The sequence below is a fragment of the Penicillium rubens genome (genome assembly GCF_028828025.1).
Source record: "Penicillium rubens strain IBT 27055 chromosome Unknown utg000003l_segment0_segment0, whole genome shotgun sequence".
NCBI classification, from domain to species: Eukaryota; Fungi; Ascomycota; class Eurotiomycetes; order Eurotiales; family Aspergillaceae; genus Penicillium; species Penicillium rubens.
Window position 1 is genome coordinate 4,076,580 of NW_026890601.1, and position 22,396 is coordinate 4,098,975.

Genomic DNA, 22,396 nt, shown 5'->3' on the forward strand with positions numbered 1-22,396 from the left:
CATGTCCACGGCAATATTTTATCGATAAGAAGGCGGTGACGGTGACTGAAAACACTTGACTAGTCCACGGGTTACCTAGCTAGTTACTAACAATCACAGAGATAGAATTAAAATAGTAAAAATAGAGCGAAAAGGAGTAGAAACCTTGATAACTGGCGTATTCTACGTACTGGGCGGGCTCTGCGCAGGCCGGGTGTGTTCACTTGTTAGTAGGTAGGAATATTTAGGGTATAGGTAACTATAGAGGTCAAAGGTGGAAGTGCTGGGGCTTTAAATATTCATGAAACGCCACTGTAGCATTGCTCGATGGTTATACATGAAGAAAGCCCTAACCAGCTATGTGATCTGCCATATGTGAGATCAGTAATGATCATTTAAAATGCACCTCCGAAGAGCATGCTATTTGGGGTCCAGTGTTCAGAACTTGCACGGTTTACAATAATCCAAAAACATTATCTCAGAACTGATCCAGTTCAAATCCTAGCCCTAACCCAGTGGATCCGAAGACATCACGACCGAAGACATCACGATAGCAGTAGCAGACATCAATACAGCAAGACAACCACCAGGACCAATTACTAGAGCAACCAGATATGCTCGAGTCCATTGGAATGGAACCTCCACCTATGGGACCAGCCACAGGGGCAATGTTTATATAGGTAGATCCAGAAGCAAAGGGCCAACAATACAATACCAGCAAATGGAGAGCTTGACGGCCGTAGCGCAATGCAAACACCAAACGAGCGTACAGGACATTATTGCATACGATCACAAGGAATTTAGAATCGACAAACGCTGAGGCGCACGAGAGAAACACGTGTTGTACAAGCCGGCAATCAGTCTTAACAGGGAAGAGACAAGGGTAAAAAAGGCACAACGCAAAATTCTCAAAGCGAACATAATTCAATTTAGCTGCTTGAAGAAGAGAAAAAAAAAAAAAAAAAGGGAAACAAAGGAAATAAGGTGGTAACGGTGGGGGAAATGGAACTTTTCGCAGAATGCCTGCCCAAGGAGTATAAGGGAAAAAGAAGCGCATGACAATTCGGACTTCCATTACACGCAGACAAAGACCCATTGGCGGGAAAACCCGATAGCGTAAGGCAGAGACACATCGAAAATAGATAAAGAAAAATAAAATACGAAAAAGGCCGCAAAGGAGGAGGAAAGGGGGGTAAAAAAAAGGAAAGATACATAAGAACAAGACAGATCAGAAAGGGGATAAAGCTCAGATCTTGCTAAGGTAATAGCGCTCACGTGAAAAGGAAATGCGTAGCACAGGAGACAAATGCTCATCAAGAGCTATAGCCTTGGCCAAGAAACCAGGGAACGAATTTGTTATGACACAATAGAATCATCATTGGAATGACACAAATAACTCCTGCTGGTGCTTTCAATCAAAGGGAAACGCTTACTGGAAGAGTGTGTCAGCCGACCGCCTGCTTCACATTTGATCCGGGATCGGGCTGCCAGGGTGATCGCTCACCTTCATGGGGGCAAACCCGCCATACTGGTGGGCCGGGGGCATGCCCATGGAGGGGTACATGGGAGGCGGCGGGGGAGCAGGGCGGTAGGGGCTGCCAGCGGGGCCGGAGTTGTTCTGGGAACGGCCCCAGCTCAGACGCACGCGGGAGTTGCCAATGGGGTAGCCCTGCATCTGGTTGATGGCCATCTCAGCAGCGTGGCGCTGGACAAATTGGACGAAACCACAGCCCTTTCCAGGGGGAATCTTGACGTAGGTAATTTCTCCGAAGCCCTGGAAGAAAGAGCGGAGCTCATCCTCGGTGACGTAGCCGGACAGGCCACCAACGAAGACAGTGGTGTTGTTGGGGTCTGTGAACTGGTTCATGGGCTGGGGAGCACCGTAGAAGGGCATAGGAGGGCCACCCATGGGAGGGTACATGCCCGCAGGACCGGGCATACCCATGGCAGCACCACCGTTGCCGCCAACACCGGGACCTTTGTTCTTGGGGGTAGCGGTGGAGATACGCATAGGGCGGTTGCCACAGTAGACACCCTGCATCTCGGTGAGAGCACGCTGCTGGTCGTTCTCGTCAGAGAAGCGAACGAAGCCGTAGCCGCGGGACATGCCGCTGATGGGGTCGGTCATGATCTTGGCAGACTTGCAAGAGGGGAAGCGGCTCTGGAAGAGGGAGACGAGGACGTATTCGTTCACCTCAGGGCCGAGGTCACCAACGAAGATGGAGTACTCGGGGCCACGGTCGTCACGGCTGGGACGGGTCAGTTTTAATAGCCGGGAGGAAATAGACTGAGATTCTCGCTTACCTGCGATCAGCGAGACCGCCACCGGTAGCCCAGTTGAGCTTGAAGACTCGGTTGGTGTTAGGCATGGGGGTGCCGTTCAGAGAAAGGGCCTTGGCAGCGGCGGCAGGAGAAGCGAAGTCGACGAAGCAGTATCCAGCATTGCTCCTACTACCCACATTAGAAACAATCTTGGAATTCAAATGATAATTACGGTGTCTTACCCAGAGAACTTGTCACGGATCATCTTGACGTTGACCTGCTCACCCATCTGGAACCAAAGGTTGCGGATGAAGTTCTCGTCGATCCAGGGCTCGAGCTCACCCATCCAGAGGGTGGTCTTGCCATCGGCACCCTGCTGGGGGACGGGAGCGGCATTGGGCTCACCAGGAGGAGGGCCCTGGAACTGAGCGGCAGAGGGGTCGGCCTGGCCGGTCATGGTGGTGTCAACAGGAGCCGGGGCGCCAGCGGCGGCAGGATCCTGCTGGGGGAAGTTTTCGTAGCCGTTGTAAGACATGGTTGCAAGAATCAAAGTCCGGAAAGTCGACGTAAGAATATAAGATGGCTGAGCGACTAGAACTTCGTGGAGTCGTTAAGGAAAGACCGGCGTGAGATCAAGTCGTAACGAACCCAAGCAAAGAGACGGGCGTGAAAGGCTAGTGAAGGTATAAAGTTAGATTATATCAACCTTCGTTTGAAATCGAGGCAGATCTGCACAGGCGCAAGTAAAGAAAAGGAAGTGAAAAGTGAAAAGCAGACAAAGGCGACCAATCAATGCGAGTGAATAAAAGACCGGAAAGGAAAAAAAAAAAAAAAAGGCCGGGTAGGCAGCAATTTGCAGGTGTTTATTTAGGCGCATATATGATTCTGAGCCTCGAAAAATGGTGCCGGAAATCGCCAAGACCAGCGCTTCGGGCAGCATCGCATCTCACGATGGTAGCTATGATCGGAGGGTGGATTGGCCGAAGACGAACAATCGAAGGGCCAAAATCGGATGCGCGATACGAAAATGGACTTGTTTCCACTAGGATGCTAGGCGATTATCATGCGTCGGCCGTTTCCGTCGTCCCAGTCTGATGTCCGAATGCGACCGTCCACCCTCTCGATCCAACATAATTTTCGAACAATTCGGGCATCTAGATCTGACCGATTTCCCACACTGGCGATGGCTTTGAGGTTGGGGTGTGTGCGACCGGTAGATAATCGGTTATCCCGAAGTGCTGGTCAAGGCGCAGGCATCGATCCGTAGGCGAATCACCATATTAAAATCGTGGAGAACCCTGCAAAGAAGCTTGCGATCTAGGGCTAATATGCGCCGCGCTGCGCCAGTTGATATGTATGGGGAGGCAAAATTCGGGTTCCATTCAAATGATGAAAGAGGCTTGGGCCAAGATGCGATATGCGACAGAAAAGACTTAAACCAACTTACCTAGATTCGAGGAAAACTTGGGAAAACACTGAAAATGCGCGAGGCAAAAAAAGAGTAATCGGCAACAAGGGAGGAAAAGCAGAACTCCCGATAACTAAACAGAAAATTGAAACCGAGATCTTCGAACAATAAGAAAAGGGAGGGGAAGGTAGGAGGGGAAAAGAAGAAAATGAAGAATTGGAAATCTCGCGAGATGAAGAGAGAGGGGAAGTGGGAAACGCATTACGTGAGTCGATGTATGGTATGGGTATTACGAGGTATCGTATGTTTCGTTCCAGAGAAGTATGTACTTCTAGTACTATTTGTAGTTGTAGGTAGAATATGTATACTAGAATATGGATATAAAACCTCTTTACATATATACGTTTTATATATCAGTATCAATAGTACAGATCTAATAGTCGTACACTTTAACCGGTAGTGCAGACTGCCTTACCTCCGATCAGAACCCTTTTCTTTATCTGAGGCAGGTACAGACCCAATGTATAAAAACCACCTACATAATACTTATATATACTATCTGTCCCCAGATTCCTGTCAACGCTGCATGATATCAGTCATGCGGGGGCTTGCTAGATTCTTCATCGTTCCAGGATCCCGGGAAGCCCGGGAGAATTTGAAGATGATACATCATAGCCTCTGACCCGAGGTCTATAGCCAAAGTTCTTTGCCGATGATCGACCCTAACCATTTTAGTATCGGCTCCTCCACCTTTCCGTATGCTTGGAGACAGCAAACATGCAGGTCAAAGGAAAAAAAAAGTTCTAATCAAAATCTGAACAAATCTCGGTGAAAGACAGAAGAACAAGGGGCAGGAAGCCCCAATGCATGAAATCTGCAAGGACCTGTCGCCGTCCTCGCAATGTGACTTGTCCACCCATCAGGTCCGTGTGGGCCTCTCCCGGAGGTCATCGTCATATGCTGAGTAAGAGTATGGAGTACGGAGTACGGAGTAGGCGGAGCAGGATCAGGTACCTGTTGGGTACAATTCACATGTAGTGGCTAATGGATCTGATATCTCATATTATATGTGAAATTAGGGCTATCCTAGCATATCCAGGGATATATTATAGATAATGTAGGGGTGCATTATTATGTCCGATATCATCCATCCACAGTGCAAAGTACAACATAGTAAGAAAGAGAACGTTGGGAGAGAACAGACGCCACCGAACCATGGAACCAGCAGCCCCATACGGTAATCCCATTTCCACAATACGGCAAGGTTCAGATACCCGACTAGCTGCAGCCCTGGAGCTGAACGTCTAGAGAGCATACGGAGGAGAGAGCTCCCGGTCTTCTCGAAGCAAGGTTCTCTAATCCATGTCCTAGACTGCCCTAATCCGCAAGCAAGGACTTCTCAAAATGATTTCCTCTCGCCCCCTTCATATTCCAGGATACGTCAGCCGCGCATGTCCGGTCATGAAAGAAAACCAGAAAAATAGCCGTCAAAGAGAAATGAAAATAAAATAAAAAGGCTCCATCAGAACCATGGGAGGCTTCTTATGCGGGATTTCTGTTCTTATTGGCCGGGCTTGGGGGGCCGCTCGTATTGAAATTACGAGCAGAGATTTCACTCCATTGCTTATAAGGTTCACTTTACACGGTACGCGACGCGTTTTTTTGGATTGAATTACCATGGTCTAGTGACATAATTTCTACTATGTTGTATACTGTGTACTCATATTCTATATTTCATATGGAAGGGGTTGCAAGGGATGATATTCATAAAAGTGGGATGGTTTCAGATCTAACCCCTCTGCTCGATGGAAATAAGCTAATCCAACCCTTGCATGGTAAGACACGGCAGACTGGGAGGCCATGTACGGAGTATAACATAGTTCTTTAGATTTAATAAGGTGTACATATTAGTAGCCCTAACCAATTAACCTCTATAGACTGCTCCAACGTACATAAGTCATCCTACTATATGTTGTACCTATAACTCGGTTCTAGCAAGATCCAGTAGTCAGACTCATATTCCAATCCAAATCATAAATTACACGAACCATGGAATCAAAGCAACTCGTTCCCACCATCGGAATTATCATCCAAAACACATATACATATGTATCCCTTTTAACATAACAGGCCTACTATATTCTTTGCTTTCACGTGGAGAAGTAAAAAAGGTCAAAGCAAGTCCAACTACATCGTATATGTATACGATGTACATCCAGACTATACAACATAGCCCTTCTGGCATACTACTGGTCATTGCAGCCCCCAAGCTGCGCAGCCCCAGGCCACTAGCTGGCGCCGATAGCCCCCACTTTCAGGGCTCACATCCACTTAGTTCACTCCATTCTGGCCAAAGAGAGTGCCAGCCTTGTCTATGTCTGATACCTGAATTCAAGGTACGGGAACACTTACTGTATACTCGATTACTTTGTTACCGATTCAGCCGGCATTTGCGAGTTAATAATCTCGACCATTTTTTTGCCTGGACCCCACTAGCTCTTCTTCTTTATGTTTCGGTCCAGATTTTTCCTTTCATTATGAGCTAGAAGTTTCTGGAAGAAATATCGGGATCCATAGTGATATCACTACAATATCAAGTAAAATATCTACTACTATGTACAAATGGAATATAAATTGGAGTGGGACTTTCTTTCTCCAGAACTATATCACTATTTTATGTGTGGCCTGAGCGTCTGCCTCGTTAGGTATAATTGGACGTACACCGACGTAATGGCGAGAAATCCGAAATCCGTTCTAAAAATATCCTCTTCAACATTCAATAGTTGGAGCCGCACAGGCAAAAGAAATAGATCAGGCAACAGAATACAAAATATACAATTACAAACAGTTAAACTCATCCATCCCACCTTCGCCCGAAGGATCCTGCTCCGCAAGCAACATAAGACTCTTCTCGTAAACCCGCGTAGCCTCCAACATCCACGGCTCATCGACCTCATCGCCACTCTCCTCATCCTCGTCATCCCCATAACCATAACCATTGGCATTAACAGCAGCGGCATTACCTCTGTCATTCGACTTCGCCAAACAAGAAAAGACTTGATGTCTAGTCCTCTCGGCCAAGCTCCGGATACGCACTTTCTGCGTCTCTGTCACAAGAGACTGGCCCGCCTGCGCGCCTGGGAGAGCGGCGCCGGTAAGTGGGTGTGTGCTTGTGCACAAGGCTGCGAAGACGCAGTCGAGCTTGTGGAAGATGTTTAGGGTTGGTGGGGCATCGAAGGGGAAGCCCGGCAGGGAGGTCTGGGTTAGGCCTGCTAGGGTTATGAGGGCTTCGGTTTGGATTGCCGCTGGGTGGATCAGTTAGTAATTTATATATACAAGAATGAGATGAAGAAAGAAGAAAGAAGAAAGTAAAGATAATATATAGCAATATATGATCTTCACTTCTACAACATAGTGCATGTATAAAATATTAAACTCACGTGTTGCTGACGCCCAGAGCGTGTTAACCAGACCCTCCACATCCGCAGCAAGCTCTTTGAAGCTCTCATACCTGCGTTCCGAAGCGGGTGTATCCGGTGCGTCCATGCCCATGTCGGATTTCATTTTGCGGTACGTGACTCTCTCTATACCGGTGCTGATTTGGCCTCGGAGCTGAGTCTCTTCCTCGGAGCCAGACGGGATGGGTTGGCTTCGCTGTTGCGGGAGTGATAGAGTTGGAGTCCATTGTGGTCGCGGGGTTGAGGGGATGTTTATTGCGATGTCTGTCTCTTCCCTGTTTCTGGGTCTGCTTGGGAGGAACATTGGGACATCCTCGAACTCGACATCGGAGTCGGAGTCGCTGTCTTGCTCATCCTTGATTGAGGCGGGGGACATCTTGAGGTTTTTCCTTTCTTTTGATATAGGGCTGTTTTTGCAGGATATATCGTGCAGGATATATCACGGAAGCTCACTTTGCCACAGACGCTTAGAGAATGTAGTCTAGCCCAGAGTACTATCACATAACGCAGCCCGATGCAGCCACTGGTCTCCGATCTCCTCAAATCGTTCTATACGGTGGCGGAGCTATTAATCCCATCCATAGTCAGACGTACAGTTTCTCCAGAGGTGGGATGTAATGCCAAGCCTTGGTCTGTGCGGGATATCCGGAATCAGAGCTATCTACGGATTCAGTATGTTACGGAGGATACGGACAATTTGAACTACACACATATATATAGTTGAATCATAACTATTGAGATTGAAATAACATATATGTATGTCTCTAACCTAACTTGAAGCGCAATTAGCAGATGCAACACCAAGAAGCACCATAAATCCCAACAAAGTTATGTATGAACTCCAGTTCAGAAGGCGAGAAGATATGAATATGCTGGTGTTTGCAGTCATGGCATAACAGCGGGCAAAGCGCGTTTCGCTACTATGGCCCCAGCGTGTTCATCCTCGGAGCGAACATAACAAAAGAAGAACGAAAAGCCAAAACTCACATGTACATAGGACACCACCTCGAACCTTTTATCCTACCAGCGAAAAAAGACACCCAAAACGCCATGCTATCGTGTACCAGATCATTCAGGCTATATAAGAAGTCAGCACCACTCCCAAAGACCAACCGAACAAGCGAGAGAGAAAAACTTACTCGAATCTTCCCCTTCCGGGCCTTAATCTCCGCCAACTTCTTCTTATCCTCATCAAAGCGCCTAAGCAGCTGATTCTGTCTCTCCTTCCTCTTCTCCCGAGACTGGAACCGATAGAAGTCCTCAAGTCCTTCAGCCTTCTTCTTCTGCTTCTCAACAAGCTCCCTCATCTCCTCCTCCCTCGCCACAGAATTCAACTTCGGTCCATGCGAAACAGTAACGAATCCATCCTCATCCGGTACAGCAAGACGCTTGTGATCCTCGCGCTTGCGCGCCTCAGACACCTGAGTAAACGTAGTCATGAACTCATTCACGGTCCGCAGCAGCGCGCCCCGATCAGGGTACTGCATGCGCTCGTGCGCGACGTACCGATTCAATCCGAGGGCGGGGATCCGGTCAGTCGGCAGGCCGTCGCCCCAGATGATGGTGGTGCCGCGCTTGGAGGCCTTGGAGGCGGCTTTCAGGCTGGTTTCCATGCTGGGCTTGTCGGCGAAGATGACGACTGCGTGGGCGCCGCTCTTTTGGAGATTGCGGTCCCAGATTGATGGGAGGTTGATGTCATCTAGGTAGCGTTCGTAGTCGTCGGCGGTTACGCGCTTGCGCTTCTTTTTGGAGTGGGTTAGGTTTGTTTCTGTGGTTGTTGCCGCGGCGCGCTTTTTGGTCTGCACATCTTCGAATTGGACCCTTTCTACACGGCCGGCGGCGAGTTGTGTGCCGAAGAGGTGGCGGAGGTGGGCTTCTGTGGTGTCGATTGGGACGTTGACGAGGAAGAGGGAGCGGGTGGAATCTGGGTCTGGGATTCGGGGCTCGTGTGGTCGGAGGTAGAGGTAGTGTGTTGCGGGATAAGGGAAGAGCGGGGTTGTTGGGAGCTGCAGGGGGAGGGTGGTGTACCCTTCTACCTGCACGGATTCGCTCTTCATTTTGAATGGAGGTTTGATTCCTAGAATGTTGCGTTGATTGAGCTGAACTTTTTCTGCAGTTTTGCTCTTGGCACAGAATTTTGCCGGTTTGTCAGAGCGATGGTGTAGGCGGTGAACTTCATAGTTAGGGCTTCGACTACAACATACATCGACAAATATCACTTGGACTGTTTGGTATTATAGCCTATTATCTATGGTATAAATTGACTAAGGGGAATAATAATATCGCAGCATCAAATCTGATACATCGTGAAAATCGTGATTGCCGAGCATTCCTCCCAAGATCGATATATCTTGACCGCACCACCTTCAAGCCTTCTCAGGGTCATTGATCCCACCATTCGTAATAACATAGATTGCTTCACGTTCAGCGCAGTCTTAGAAGGAGTCAGAGCAGTGATAGGCCCCAAAATAGATCGAAGTACTCACCAGGGGAATCCTGAATCTTGGCAACTCTCTCATCACCACGACCCTTCCGAAGGAGCACACGAGTAGTGGAAGCATGAGCAAGAACATGTCCACCGACTGGCTTGCGACCATCAGCTCCAGCAAAGAGAGCACTAGCACCAGGGTCACTCTGGACCTGGTTTGTCTGAACCGAAGTGTGAGCCACAACACTCGAAACATACAAGATCGCACTCACCATCAAGACACAGACGTTAAATTCTGCAAGTCAAACCAAATCAGTCTAAGCAACCGAAACACCAACAGCACAGAACCATAAATCTCACCTTCGGCCATATGGGCCAGTTTCATCAAAAACTGATTCAACTTCTGCTGACGATCCGCCAATTCCCCACGTCCACAATAATCAACCCGAAAACAGTTCATGATGCTATCAATAACAAGCAACCGATACTCGCCACCCACGAATGCCTGAGAAAGCGTATTCAGCAACTCGAGCTGGTGCTCGCTGTTCAGCGCACGCGCATAGGAAATATTCTCCTGCGCGGTATCGGGATCAAGTCCGAACCGTTCTGCGATTTGAGCAATGCGCTCGGGCCGGAACGTGCCCTCTGTGTCGATGTAGGCGACTCTGCCGGCTGCACCGCCTAATTCTTTGGGTAGTTGCGCGACTACGGACATCGTGTGTGATAATTGTGTTTTGCCGCAGCGGAATTCACCGAAGACTTCGCTGATGCTCATGCTCTGAAAGCCACTGGTATGGTGTTAGATGGGTTTGAATAGCCTTTATGTCTTAAACCGGTATTGTACTCACCCGTTCAGGATTGCGTCAAATTGCTTGCTGCCGGTTGAGATGCGGACGACTTTCTTGCGCTGGTGGTGGAGTTCCATTGCTGTGATGAAACCCGATGCTGTGGGAAGGCATTTCTGAATGGCTTCTTTGACTTTCTCGACCTTGACTTCGCTGAAGCCTTTGATTTTCAAGAGAGTTTTGCGGGTGGCGCCGTGAACGGACTGGATGAGTGGTTAGATGGCATGGGTTTGGACTGTGCTTGGGGATGAGGTAATTAGGGTTAAGACACTGACAGCAATGGTGTAAAACCCGTTAGCCTTCAGCTTGGTGATGTCGGCTGCGCCAATGCCATGGGCTTGGATGCCGTCGATATCTAGAATGAAGTTCTGCAATTTTAGACCATTTACTGGTTAGATTGGCAGCTCTCGGACGTGCGTGGGGACAGGGGATTAATTGTACCTCATCATCGTCGAATTCATCACTTCCAACGGAGCCCGGCATCTTGATGGGATCAACTGGAGATGGCTATGTGAAGATGACTGATGGGGGAGAGTGTAGAGGGAACAAGAGATGTGAAGGGAGACTCGACTCGACCTGGGTGTTCGAGGTCACGGGTTCAGACTGTTACCAAACACTGAACGCACCGCATCTATACACTACAAGAAGCAGACGATTGAGATATTTCTTTATTAGACTCTCGAAATGTTCTCAGGACTCTTCCCATCTGGAAGTCCTCTTTCCACATAGTTGCAACGGTCCCCGAATCTAATTCCCCTCAGCTTCAACATATCCTCTCATTGCCACACTTCATCTCCTCGTTCTCTCCTTGGCCCCATTCAGGAAAACCGCAACCAAGAGTCGATTGAAAACCAAGAAAGATAATCCATGAGAATAGACAACAGACGCCAATCGTAAGACTTGAGAAAGTCAAGTCGAGTGTGACTTTGCGAAAAACAAAACCAAAAAGAACTTTTTCTGTTTGTTCGTCGTATACATGATAGGGTGATAAAACAAAGTTAAGTAAAAAAGAACAAGTTCCAAAAGGGGGTAAAAAAGGGAAATCAAAAGTTGTTTTTTTTAAGGTCCAGAACCAGACCCCGTTCCCCAAAACAGAGGGTGTGAATTTAAATATATGCAAAGGAAGAAATGGCGGAGAGAAGAGACCGATCGAGGTGTAGGGAAAGTGACCGTAATACAGAATCAAGGAAGAAAAGGAACTCCAGGCATTCCTCCAATGGCGGATGCATAGTGGAGAGACAGGACTGAACACACTTAAGCGATGGCAGGAGTAGGAGCCGCAGCAGGGACAGTATCAGAGGTAGTCTCAACAGCGACCACAGCAGGGGTAGCCGCGACGACGGGGACAGCGGCAACGGGGGCAGCGTCAACGGCAGCAACAGGAGCAGCGGCACCCTCGTTGGTAGGGCAGTCGCGGGAGATGTGGCCAGCCTGGGCGCACTTGTAGCAGACCTTACCGGCGGAGCTGAGGGGGCCACCGTTGGGCGCGGTGCAGTCACGCGAGATGTGGCCGAGCTTGCCGCAGGCGTAGCACTTCATGGCCTGAGCCTGGCAGTCACGGGCGAAGTGGTTGGGACCACCGCACTTGTAGCAGGTTGCGGCGCGGGGGTAGCCGCTGAATCCACCGCGGAATCCACCCTGGAAACCGCCGCGAGCACCGGCACCGCGACCAGCGGCGGGACCGGTAGGGGGAGCACCAGCTCCGGCAGCAGTGGGGTTGGTGCAGTTGCGCTAGAGTGGGGTTAATAGCTGGTCTGAAGGGTCCAAGACCCGGGCTTGGGGTTGGAGACTTACGGCAAGATGGCCGGGCTGGTTGCAGTTGTAGCAGCGGCCGTTGGCACCGCCGTTCAGGCGCAGGGTGGGGCAGTCAGCCTGGACGTGGCCGAGGCCCTGGCAGTTGTAGCACTGCTTGGCTGGATGGTGTTAACAGACTGTAATGGCGGGAGGTGGTATCGAGTGATCGCTTACTCTCGGTGGTACGGGGCAGAGGGCAGGCGCTCGACTCGTGACCTATATGACGACTTAGAAGCTTGTTTTGAGTACTATGACTCATCGTAGAACATACCGGGCTGCTTGCCTGTGAGATGAGATGAATTAGCATCCCAGCAAGATAAGAGTAGGACCTCTCGGGGAGATATTCACGTACAGTTGTAGCAGAGACGCTCGGTGGAAGAGCAGACCTCTACCGAGGAATTAGTTCGACCCCAGATATACCAAGCTCTTCCAGTTATACTAACCAGCATAGTGGCCAATAGTGCCACACTTGTAGCATGCGCGACGAGACAACATCATTCTGGCGATAATCTATCCATCTCGAGTCAGCCCGGTGCTGGGGTCATGGTTGATATATCTCCGTCGATAAGCAGCGTCTTCCCCTCCATTGTCGGGATTGTCGAGTTTAGCGTCATAACCATATGTCTGTTGCTTTTACTCCGATTCCAGTGTATATATCCGACGTTGTCCGAGTTCAGCACAATCGCATCGGCTGCGATCTCAAAAATTTCAGTCGAAAGAGGGGAAGACGTAGATCGGCGGGGGAGAGCACGAGCTCGAACGGGCGCAAAGCGAAATGCGAAATGCGAAACCACTTTATCTCACTCACCCTCACAGTAACTCTTTCAGATCCTTGTCAAAATCTATAACCCTTTTGGTCAGCTTTTTGAGAACCTTTGGAGAAAAGTAGGCATGTTCTGACAGGCCACTCGGAAAAGTGGGACATGAGGGAACCACACAGAAAAAAAAAAAAAAAAAAGGGGCAAAAACAACAAGAGATATAGAAAAAGAAGAAATGGAAATAACTCACTCTCAACAACTTCAATAACCTCTCAACTCCAAAGAGAAAGCACACAAAGAAGAGAGGAAAAGTGGAAAAAGGACAAACTCGTCAAACGGCTTTAGCTCCCGGGCCTTTCCGTATTGCGTAAGGCGTTTATTTACTGTTCTACATACATTTACATATGTAGGTATTCTATCCATGGATATCTTACTAGGTACATATTGTAACATACCTAGGTATATATATGTACTCTATGAATGATATTGGAATTCCTTACCCCCTACATTCCTACAGTAGATCCATTCCCCAAAAAGTGTCACAATGCAATTCATTTCTTCGTTCCAAGAGATCCAAGATCCGACTGGTTAGACATATCTAATCTACTCTTCCCGCTCCAGGATGGCCGGTGCCTTAATCTCCCGTCCCTTGAGGAATTCCAGGTTTTCACCGCCCTGCAATGTACGTTAGTTGAGAGATCAAGAGGGAGATAGAAGAGACATACGTAGCTGATCAGAGGAGAAACTTCAACACCAACGGCCTCGCCATCCGTAATAACAATACCACCAGCAGCCTCAACCCATCGCTGACCTTGGGCCATGATATCGGCACGGCTGGTATCAGGATCATCCTCACCAGTGCCGCGGGCGTTCTTCAAAGGCGAGAACTCGTCGTGGCGGTGCACCTCGAGGGAAGCGAACTTCTCCAGCGGTGTCATGGGGAATACATCGAAGACGAACTGCTCCAGCTTGATGCCGTTAGGCTTCTCGGGCTTGACGACGTTACCGGACTCGGCATCGACACAGGCGATCTTCTTGCGCGCCACGTGGTGGGGCAGCTGGTGCGCCCAGTTCTCGATCGACTCGAGGAACCGGAAGGAGTAGTAGTGGTTGACGATGTTGGCGGCACGGTACTTGAGGACATCGGGCTGCTTGGGGTCCTTGGCCTCGGCAGTCTCCTTGTCAATCTCAGAGTACTCGACCACGTCGGGCTTGCCGTTCTTCAACAGGATCAGGCCGACGGACTCGGTAGCGTTGCGCTTGCGCACCACCTTGGTCGCGATGTCGACGTTCTTAGAGGCTGCAAAGCCAATGAATACTGGGTCAGCTACCTTGACAAGGCAGTTGTCCACTCCGTAGAGGTGGATGTGTTCGATGCCGCGGCGGCGCATGTCCTCCCGCACACCGGAGACCACAAGGGCCTGGTAGATGCCACCGTTTCCATCGGGAGCCACGGCGGCCTATATTCAGTAGGTCAACAAATCTGTTCCTACACGTGTTTGAGTCACGGATACTACATACCTTGCCCTTGGTCTCGAGCAGGATCTTACCGTCATTAGAGATACAAGGCAGAACACCCTGCTCGAAGATCATAACATTGCTCTTGTCCAGACCGAAGTAGTTGTTCTTCTCAAAGAACTCCTCGGTGGGTTTGCGGGTAGGCCCACTGGTCATGATGTACCAGGGGATGACCACGTTCTGACCACCGATGAGAGACTGCAGCTTGAGAATACGCTGAGCCTGTAGCTGGAACAGCGATTTCTCGCTCAACAGACCAATGTCAAAGCAGCCCTTGGGGGCAGAGCTGCCGAGCCGGGTACCCTGCCCGCCAGCCATCAAGACCACGGCCACCTTGTTCGCCGCCACCTCCTTCAGGCCGGATTCGTACCATTTCTGGAAATCTGAGGGGTCGGAATCGAGGATGGAGGCAGTGGCGACTTCGGGGAGGGGCTCGAGGGTCACGGCCCCTTGCTCGGCGGGAGGAGGGTTGAGGGCCTTGTCGGCCAGCTCGTTGATCCGAGTGGGGTCAAAGTTGGACAGCTGGTGGAAGAGCTGTGACTTCTCGACAGTCGTCAATTCCTCGGCAAAGGCAAAGACATGGCCTTGTCCAGCGTCTGTGTACTTCTTCTGCAGTGCTTGGAACTCCTCCACTGAGGGTTCACGGGGAACCTCTGGAGCAGTGCCCTGGAGTTTTCCAAGGACATTGGAGACAGCATCTTTGATTACACCTGCCATTGTGAAAATATATTTGGTGATAGAGAAACGAGGAGAGATAAAATCGGGAGAAGGGAGAGGAAAGAGAAGTAAATAAAAATAAAAAAACGTGGGGTGAAGCTCGAAGCTGATTAAGTACCTAAGTCACACCTTAAAGTGCACGCCACACTAATATATCTCAGACTATTAGGAACCTAGTGGGCTCCAGTTTATTTTTAGGGATCTGCAAAGACGAATAATAAGGAGTTGTCCATACAAGAAGGTGGCTCGCGAGTGCCGAGTGAAACCTGCCCACTGGGATTCATTACACTAGTCAAAGCGGGGCCTTGGCCTGCTAAGGGGCGAAGTCGAGTGGATATGTTAAGACTACAAAGTACACCGTATTTATTCGAGAATAGGGGATATCTGAATACTATCGTCGCTCACGGTAGCTTCGGTCTCTCCTTGAATCCTTCCGTGAATCCCTTCGTGAATCCCGTTGTGGACTTCGACTATGGGATCGACGACGGTATCGATCCCGTCCATCTCGACGGGGGCTTCGACTCCCTCGATCCCGGCGAACTCGAGTGCGATCTGACGGGGCCTCCCGTGGAGCTCTGTCCTTGTTTCGCTTGTCAAATACATACCTAGCATCATCCTCACCCAGAGGCGTATCGTCCACCTCTCGATACTGACGTTTCGCTTCAAGGTCTGCAACACCACCAAATCCACCTCTCTGTCGGCGCTTGGTGACGGTAGAATTGCGCCAGCTTTCGGATAATTTGGACACCTAGGATATATTAGCATATGGGCCCAGGTAATAGGGGGTGATAAGGGGGTCTTACACTCTGTGAGAAATCCACGTGGATCCGGTGATCATCAATTAAGACACCCTGCATCTTGAAATAGGCCTGTTCACAATCCTTCTGTTCCTCGAATTCAATAAAGGCATATTGTAGACTGTCACCGGTGCGCTTGTCCCGAATGACCTCGCAAGACAAGATTGTTCCAAAGCGGCTGAAAATAAGATTCAGATCCTCATCTAGTATTGGTTAGCACAATCCCACGGTCCTGTGGGGGAATAGAATGGCGACAAACCTTGTGTGACTGGATTAAGCTTGCAAACGAAAAGGATATTCTCCGGTGGCTTGACATCGGCGAATGGCAGATCTCCCACCATCTCCAATGTCAGCGCTTGCGCGCGAGCCTCACGCTCGCGACGTAGCTTGTCCATAGCCTCTTCATCCATATCATCATCCAAGTCCTCATCGTCCGCGATCCTAACCGTGGCCAATTGGGCTTTGGAAGGAACCGGGCTCTCAGGCGGTTCGACCAGATTTGGCGGGTCATCGAAGGGATCGTCAAGGACAGTGGTGTGACGGATGCGAATATCCTTCAGCGGTCGACCTCGGTCGTCAATAAATGATTCATTGATTTTGTCCAGGACATCGAAGCCCTCAACGACCTTGCCGAAAATCACGGCCTTGCCATCTAAATAATCCAGATTGTCTCCAAGTGTAATGATGAATTGACTGGCGGCTAACCGTTGGTCGGGGTCGTTCTTGGCGGGTACCGTGGCCATGCTCACCGTGCCGCGCTCCAGATGTTTCAGCTTGCGCGACGCCTCGAGTGGGAATGTTCTTTTCGACGGTCCGTCCAGCAGACCCCATACTGAAGAACCTCCATCGCTCTCGGGTGCGTCAGGACCGAGCGGGTCGCCAGTCTGGAAGGTGAAGTTCTTTTGGACGCTGTGGACGGGCGAGAAATTGTAGTACTTGAGCTTGCATAGCTTTAAAAAGCTAAAAGCACACAAAATGAGCTTAGTTTCAGGTTTCAGCAGACTGGGTAAGCCAAGGAATGGAGCCACTCACTTGTCACACGCTTTGGGTGCATCATCGACCAACAGGTCGATTACAATGTCGCCCAGGGAGGTCTCTAAAAGCGCGCTCATGGCGGGGAATCGCGACACACCGAATTAGGCGCTTGGTCGACCTAGGACAAACACTTTGGTAATAAGGAGGGAGGTCGGTAGAGACAGAGAGACAGAGCGAATGTGAAAGTCCGGGAAACGGGAAATGCGAAATGCGAGAAGATCATCGAAGCTTCGACCAATCACCGCCCGCGGGGATCCCCAACCGGAGGGAACTGAGCCTCTCGTGTTTTTCTTTTTCTTCTTCTTTTCCCTTTTCTCCCGTTTCTCCCTATTTTTACCTTTTTGTTTACAACACAAAAGGATTTCCCACGAATCTATGGGTACGTGCTGCGCAACAGCTCTAGGGTTCTCCGGATGTTCGACCCGGGAGACTTGTGAAACGGTGCTTGCCAATCGAGCGGCATACGTATCTTCCGAATGCCCCCCGTTGGACATAATGGATATAACCTTACGCTTTTGAGATCGACATGCAGCGGATCTTATTAAGGGCCTTGATCGACCCAGGGATTCCAAGTTTGAACTGTTTGTGTGCTTATATCCCTCATGCAGCAGCAGGCCCAGCCAAAAGAAGCATCTCTTGGCAAAAGTCCGAGAGTGACCGATTGTCACTGGTCAATTCCTTGGACAAGCCACAGTACTGTTTCGTCTTCTCTCCCCACTAAGATCAAAGCACCGTCTCGCAGCTCTGGAGGTACACGGTCCTCCTTTGCTTGGACAGTACCATCTTTCCCCCGTGAGCTGTTCCACAACAGAAACGTTGGGAAGAGGAAACGGGCGGCCTCCTGCAGCAGGATTCCAACGGGTACCATCACCACCATATACTAACTTCTTGAAAAGAGCCATACACGTGGGATGGGATATGATCAATCCTGAGCCTCTTTCCCTCTCGCCTTCTGGAGGGAGCTTCCGTCAGCAGCCAGGGGTTGCCTCCACCGTATCGTCTGCAACAAAAGCCAGTCTCAATCCCAACATGTGTTCCTGGCGAGTCAACTCAGAGTCAGCTGGCTTGGCTCTCCAGGGCTTGTTTCTCCTGACTCTTAAATTCGCAATTCCTACTTCCCCCCGGGATGTCGTGCATCGTCAAACCTTGAACTGCCGGAACTTGGTCTAAATACCTACGGACTCCATGAGGTCTAGATTTGTATTTGAGACCTAGACTTTGCCTTCCCCACTGTTTTGGTTTCTCTTTTATGTCTCTCGTCTCTGTCCGAATGTCTTAAGGCGGTAGTATGAGTACCAATGGAAAGAGAGTTGTACTAATGGAGAACTTCTAATCCTTTTTGCCCATGTCATACCTGTAACGAATCCACTTTCTCTCCACATTAGCTCCAATGTGTGAACCTTGTTAAGTATCCCAGAAGTTCATGCATCTCGGCACTTCTAGATTCCCCCTTTTAGCCTTTAGCGTCGAGATCTGGTATGTCAGAACTAATTTCATACCAAGTACGGAGTATACTATCCTCATTTTCTTGACTTGATTTGCTTTTTCGCCTTTCCCTTTCGATCTAGCTGCGTACCGGAAGCGCTAAAGAACGCTGGATCGCCCCCCATGTCGATCCTTTTAGATCGTCGATCCCTGGATTTTACCTTTTACTAGAGCGCGCTTGGCTCGGGGAAGACCACTCGTGCGCTTGTCAAAGTGACAGGTGTCATGAGAGATTTTGACTCTCTTCTATATTTTCTTTTTCGTTTTTTTACTTTCTCTTCTCTTTCTCTATTGAGACATTTGAAGCATCCTGAGACAGGCGTTTGTTTGTTTTTTCTATATTTTATTATCTGGACCGTTTGCCAGATAACATACACTATGTTCCAGACTCTCGAGTTCAGATCGGACTATTTACTATTTCGACCTGCAGACAAAAACTATCGAGCAAACATTTGGACGGACGTCGGGTTATACTCCCCCGCGGATCATCTGCAAACAGTAGCTCGGCAGTTGCCCGTTATGAGATACACCAAGTTCATGGTCTTTATCAAGGGAAAAAGAGAGAAGAATTGGCTGAAACACTACCTACCGGAGCAGTCTGTTTTCGTCATGGCTAAGGTCATGTGTGACGTTACGTTGTGAAACCTCTCGTTTATTCTGTTTTTATTGTTTTTATTCTCCTTTTATTCCCCTTTTATATGGGAAACTGGGGGGAATGGCGGAACTTTGCATATAATTTTCCCCTTAGGAAAAATAGAGAAAAAAATACGAAACAGAAAATAACTTGAAGATAAATAAGATAATATCTTAAATAAGGAATAAAAGGAAAAAAGAAAAAAAGAAAAGAAAAAGAAACCAGGTCCAGGGTACTTTTGGTAGATGTACTTACTGTGTATGTCTTCCTCTCTATGAATCTAAACACACATATAGGAAAATAATATATATAATATTATAGAGAAAAGAAAAAAAGAAAAGCAGGGGGCAAAAATATACTATAATATATTATCTATATTATAAAATCAGAAGAAAGCAATCACACCGATTGTTACCAAAACATGGCTTAAATCTAGCCCTATTTCCCAGAGACATCTTTCATTTTCTATTCTTCTCACATTCACTGAACTTCTCTTTTGCATATCCCCTACCTTTGAGTGAATCGGGTGCTATATCAATGGATCACACATACGACCTATCCGGACTAGAAGCCCGGCATAACTCCATTTCTATGGCTCGGTCGATGCGAGTGGCTAAGCAGGACCGTCTTCAGCAAGATGAGAAACCACGGAAACAGAGAAAGCGAGCCCTAGTCGCAGTATGTGCTTTCTCCTTCCTGATCACCTAGTGACTTCTAACCTTTGACTAGTGCAACCGATGCCGGAAGAGAAAAATCAAGTGCAACGGTGATCTCAACACTGGCCTGGCTTGCTCTAGCTGCCGTAGTGTTGGAGCCACTGAATGCCAGTATATACGAGTAAGCCCAAGTCCATATCCACAATATCCACAGAGGGATTCATACTGACCTTCCTTCCTTTTGCTCCTTAGGTCAACTCTTTGGCCCCCGAAGATGCTGCTAGAGAAGCAGCTAGGCTTTATGCAACCAAGGGTCATGGAAGGTCAATCCTTATGGGCTCCCCTCAAATGCGAACTCCGTTCCAGCGAGGAGAAGAGTACGAGCTGGATATCCAGTCTAACTTCTCACGGCACCCCGTCGGCATGGACCACTCCTATGATGACCAGTCCGCCAACTACGACGGTCAGGCATCGCCAGGGTACATGCTATCCAGCACTGGGATGCTCGACTATAGCACCGCCTGGGGCAACCGGGCCTGGGATCTCAACGGCAGACCCGAGTTTTTCGAAGAACAAAGCGGCAACATGAACCAAGCCGCATACGGCTTCGTCCTCCCAGGCCAAAGTATGTCCACCGAGATGCCCCAGTCAACAGGGCCAATGACAACGTCCTACACAGACGTAGACCGCACCCTCCCAACACCCCCAACCTGCCGAAGCCAACCCCAGTCCAACCTCTCAACCCTCCCAGACGGCCTGGAACGCATGACCCTAGCCACCGAGGCAAAGGCCTGGAACGCACGGTTCGCAACCTCCCAAGACGGCCGTACAGTGCCAATGACCGTCCCAAGCAACGGTCTCTACAGTATCAGCCCTTCAGCACGCAAGTCAACCGACTCAGGCGAAGGAACACCCGACCTGTTCGGATACATCCCCATGTCTACAACAGAAGACCCATCCCCACTTCCCCCAGCCTCATCCCCATCCTCCATGGCCCCCTCCGCTGCAAACCCTCCCTACCCAGCCCTGGACACGATACAGAACACTCTGGGCGAGTACAACACCTCCGACGCACGTCTGGGCCGCACATTCCCACGCGATAGCGGCGCCGGACAGCGTTTACTCGCGCTGACTTCTGATTGCGCAACCGATGTGTACGGGTATGCGGGCAGTGAGCGCCGGAAGTCGAGGGGCGTTGTCGAGGATATGCGCTGCTCGGCACCGACGCTTGTTAACGGATTGCCCTATACGCGTGTCCGACATGCCGACTCGGCGGTTGGTCTGCCGTATGGTTTTTTACCTGATGGGTTGTCGGACTATGGGCGGGTTGATCTGCATCGTTCTCCGATTTCATCGTTGGGACATCAGGGGGCGTATTGAATGACTTCAATGTTTCTTCTTCGCTGTTCGCGTCTTTCCTGGTCGGTCTCTTGCTTGGTCGTTTCTTCTTTCCCACAAGATACACAAAAGAGATACCCATATCAAGGCCGTTTACATCTGCCTTTGTTCTGCCTACTAATGTCTTCTCATGTCTGTTTCTGTTTCTCGTCTGTTGATTTGCTCTTTTGCTGTTATTCTGTTCTGTTTTGATTTTTGCTCTGTCGTCTTGTTCAGTCTGCTTATGTTCCAGAAGAAAAAAACCATCCAATAGGGATTATGGTGAGATCCCCATCCTGTCACACCCGTCCATCGAGATTACTCCCTAATACCCCAGTGGCTATATGCAGTGGTTTATATCAGTGGTTCTGTGTCTGTTTCAAAAATATGCTTTTTTCATGCCATGTGTGTTTAGTCTTTGGTGGAATGTCTTATTTCTATTGTTACTACGACTCTTCGGTTCTGTGATATGTCACCATCAACAATGACCTAGGAGAGCTTGTCAATTCTAGTTTTCTGTCTTCTAGCCCTTCTTCAGAGCGTGGAGTTCCTTATTTGTCTTGTACGGCCTATCCAAATAATGTCTTTTACACATCTACCCTGTCTTCCCTCGTCGAGTATCTATATCTCAATCTAGCACTTAACACAACCTTCTATTGATGACCGTATCCCTAATAATATAATACATACAATAAACCCCAACCCCGTGTATCCCCATCCACCTTCATAGTCACAAGCATGGACAGGGCTAACCATGTGCCATGTGCCCTGCATCCCCAGACCAGCACTAGGATCCTCCCCAAGAGTAGCACACGGCAGTACATCGGACTCTCCTGACTCCCTTAACCAGGATGCAGTAATACAATGATCCAACCCGCTATGCCGTATACAACCCTGCCATGGACGTGTCTGGGTACTTGGCTGCTGCAAATCCTACGGTAGCAGATATGTATCTACATCTCCAGTCAGAAGACCGGTACCCCGATTAGAATTAGTACACGTGGAATTGGAATGTGGGATTCCCATATGGTGGAAATGTTAAGGGGAATGTTTGAGAAAGGGAGGTCGTAGGTTGTGTAATCGGCCACATTGTACAAGCGATCCATTCCGAGGGATGTACTTACACAGCCTTCTGGAATTTGGACAGGGTTCTGCTGTTTTTGAAGTTTTGTCATGCTAAATGTGATGGGTTGGTTTGGTTGGTTCCTGCATTGTATGTGTTGGGTTGTTATTTCTTAGTCGGA

General features: G+C 49.2%; 10 protein-coding genes across 10 annotated transcripts; 1 reads left to right on the forward strand and 9 right to left on the reverse strand.

Annotated features, from left to right (window-relative positions):
* Positions 1 to 1,441: 1,441 nt before the first annotated feature.
* On the reverse strand, positions 1,442 to 2,776 carry N7525_007763 (RNA-binding protein; the record flags this gene model as incomplete). The annotated part of the gene is made up of 3 exons (XM_002568174.1): positions 1,442 to 2,228; positions 2,284 to 2,430; positions 2,484 to 2,776. The coding sequence occupies 3 exons, from the start codon at positions 2,774 to 2,776 to the stop codon at positions 1,442 to 1,444; spliced, it is 1,227 nt and encodes a 408-aa protein (XP_002568220.1).
* A 56-nt stretch (positions 2,777 to 2,832) lies between these two features.
* Positions 2,833 to 3,911, reverse strand: N7525_007764 (uncharacterized protein; the record flags this gene model as incomplete). The annotated part of the gene is made up of 3 exons (XM_061214194.1): positions 2,833 to 2,915; positions 3,689 to 3,782; positions 3,816 to 3,911. 3 exons carry the CDS (start codon positions 3,909 to 3,911, stop codon positions 2,833 to 2,835), a joined length of 273 nt encoding a protein of 90 aa, XP_061068625.1.
* A 2,576-nt stretch (positions 3,912 to 6,487) lies between these two features.
* On the reverse strand, positions 6,488 to 7,483 carry N7525_007765 (general transcription factor IIH subunit TFB6 family; the record flags this gene model as incomplete). The annotated part of the gene is made up of 2 exons (XM_002568176.2): positions 6,488 to 6,954; positions 7,090 to 7,483. The coding sequence occupies 2 exons, from the start codon at positions 7,481 to 7,483 to the stop codon at positions 6,488 to 6,490; spliced, it is 861 nt and encodes a 286-aa protein (XP_002568222.2).
* Positions 7,484 to 8,175: 692 nt separating this feature from the next.
* On the reverse strand, positions 8,176 to 9,164 carry N7525_007766 (putative ribosomal small subunit assembly protein; the record flags this gene model as incomplete). Its single annotated transcript, XM_061214195.1, has 2 exons — positions 8,176 to 8,184; positions 8,247 to 9,164. 2 exons carry the CDS (start codon positions 9,162 to 9,164, stop codon positions 8,176 to 8,178), a joined length of 927 nt encoding a protein of 308 aa, XP_061068626.1.
* A 309-nt stretch (positions 9,165 to 9,473) lies between these two features.
* N7525_007767 (recombinase DMC1) lies at positions 9,474 to 10,863 on the reverse strand (the record flags this gene model as incomplete). Its single annotated transcript, XM_061214196.1, has 7 exons — positions 9,474 to 9,541; positions 9,594 to 9,756; positions 9,808 to 9,830; positions 9,896 to 10,323; positions 10,384 to 10,583; positions 10,656 to 10,748; positions 10,822 to 10,863. The coding sequence occupies 7 exons, from the start codon at positions 10,861 to 10,863 to the stop codon at positions 9,474 to 9,476; spliced, it is 1,017 nt and encodes a 338-aa protein (XP_061068627.1).
* Positions 10,864 to 11,634: 771 nt separating this feature from the next.
* On the reverse strand, positions 11,635 to 12,672 carry gisB (putative zinc knuckle nucleic acid binding protein; the record flags this gene model as incomplete). Its single annotated transcript, XM_061214197.1, has 6 exons — positions 11,635 to 12,111; positions 12,175 to 12,293; positions 12,349 to 12,390; positions 12,446 to 12,457; positions 12,527 to 12,562; positions 12,618 to 12,672. The coding sequence occupies 6 exons, from the start codon at positions 12,670 to 12,672 to the stop codon at positions 11,635 to 11,637; spliced, it is 741 nt and encodes a 246-aa protein (XP_061068628.1).
* Positions 12,673 to 13,536: 864 nt separating this feature from the next.
* On the reverse strand, positions 13,537 to 15,168 carry N7525_007769 (UDP-N-acetylglucosamine diphosphorylase; the record flags this gene model as incomplete). Its single annotated transcript, XM_002568180.2, has 3 exons — positions 13,537 to 13,608; positions 13,659 to 14,393; positions 14,455 to 15,168. 3 exons carry the CDS (start codon positions 15,166 to 15,168, stop codon positions 13,537 to 13,539), a joined length of 1,521 nt encoding a protein of 506 aa, XP_002568226.2.
* A 391-nt stretch (positions 15,169 to 15,559) lies between these two features.
* On the reverse strand, positions 15,560 to 17,077 carry N7525_007770 (PPIL4 family peptidylprolyl isomerase; the record flags this gene model as incomplete). Its single annotated transcript, XM_002568181.1, has 4 exons — positions 15,560 to 15,916; positions 15,972 to 16,168; positions 16,225 to 16,925; positions 16,998 to 17,077. The coding sequence occupies 4 exons, from the start codon at positions 17,075 to 17,077 to the stop codon at positions 15,560 to 15,562; spliced, it is 1,335 nt and encodes a 444-aa protein (XP_002568227.1).
* A 587-nt stretch (positions 17,078 to 17,664) lies between these two features.
* On the reverse strand, positions 17,665 to 17,868 carry N7525_007771 (uncharacterized protein; the record flags this gene model as incomplete). The annotated part of the gene is made up of 1 exon (XM_061214198.1): positions 17,665 to 17,868. One exon carries the CDS (start codon positions 17,866 to 17,868, stop codon positions 17,665 to 17,667), a length of 204 nt encoding a protein of 67 aa, XP_061068629.1.
* Positions 17,869 to 19,656: 1,788 nt separating this feature from the next.
* N7525_007772 (uncharacterized protein) lies at positions 19,657 to 21,155 on the forward strand (the record flags this gene model as incomplete). The annotated part of the gene is made up of 3 exons (XM_002568183.1): positions 19,657 to 19,797; positions 19,849 to 19,956; positions 20,028 to 21,155. The coding sequence occupies 3 exons, from the start codon at positions 19,657 to 19,659 to the stop codon at positions 21,153 to 21,155; spliced, it is 1,377 nt and encodes a 458-aa protein (XP_002568229.1).
* Positions 21,156 to 22,396: the final 1,241 nt, after the last annotated feature.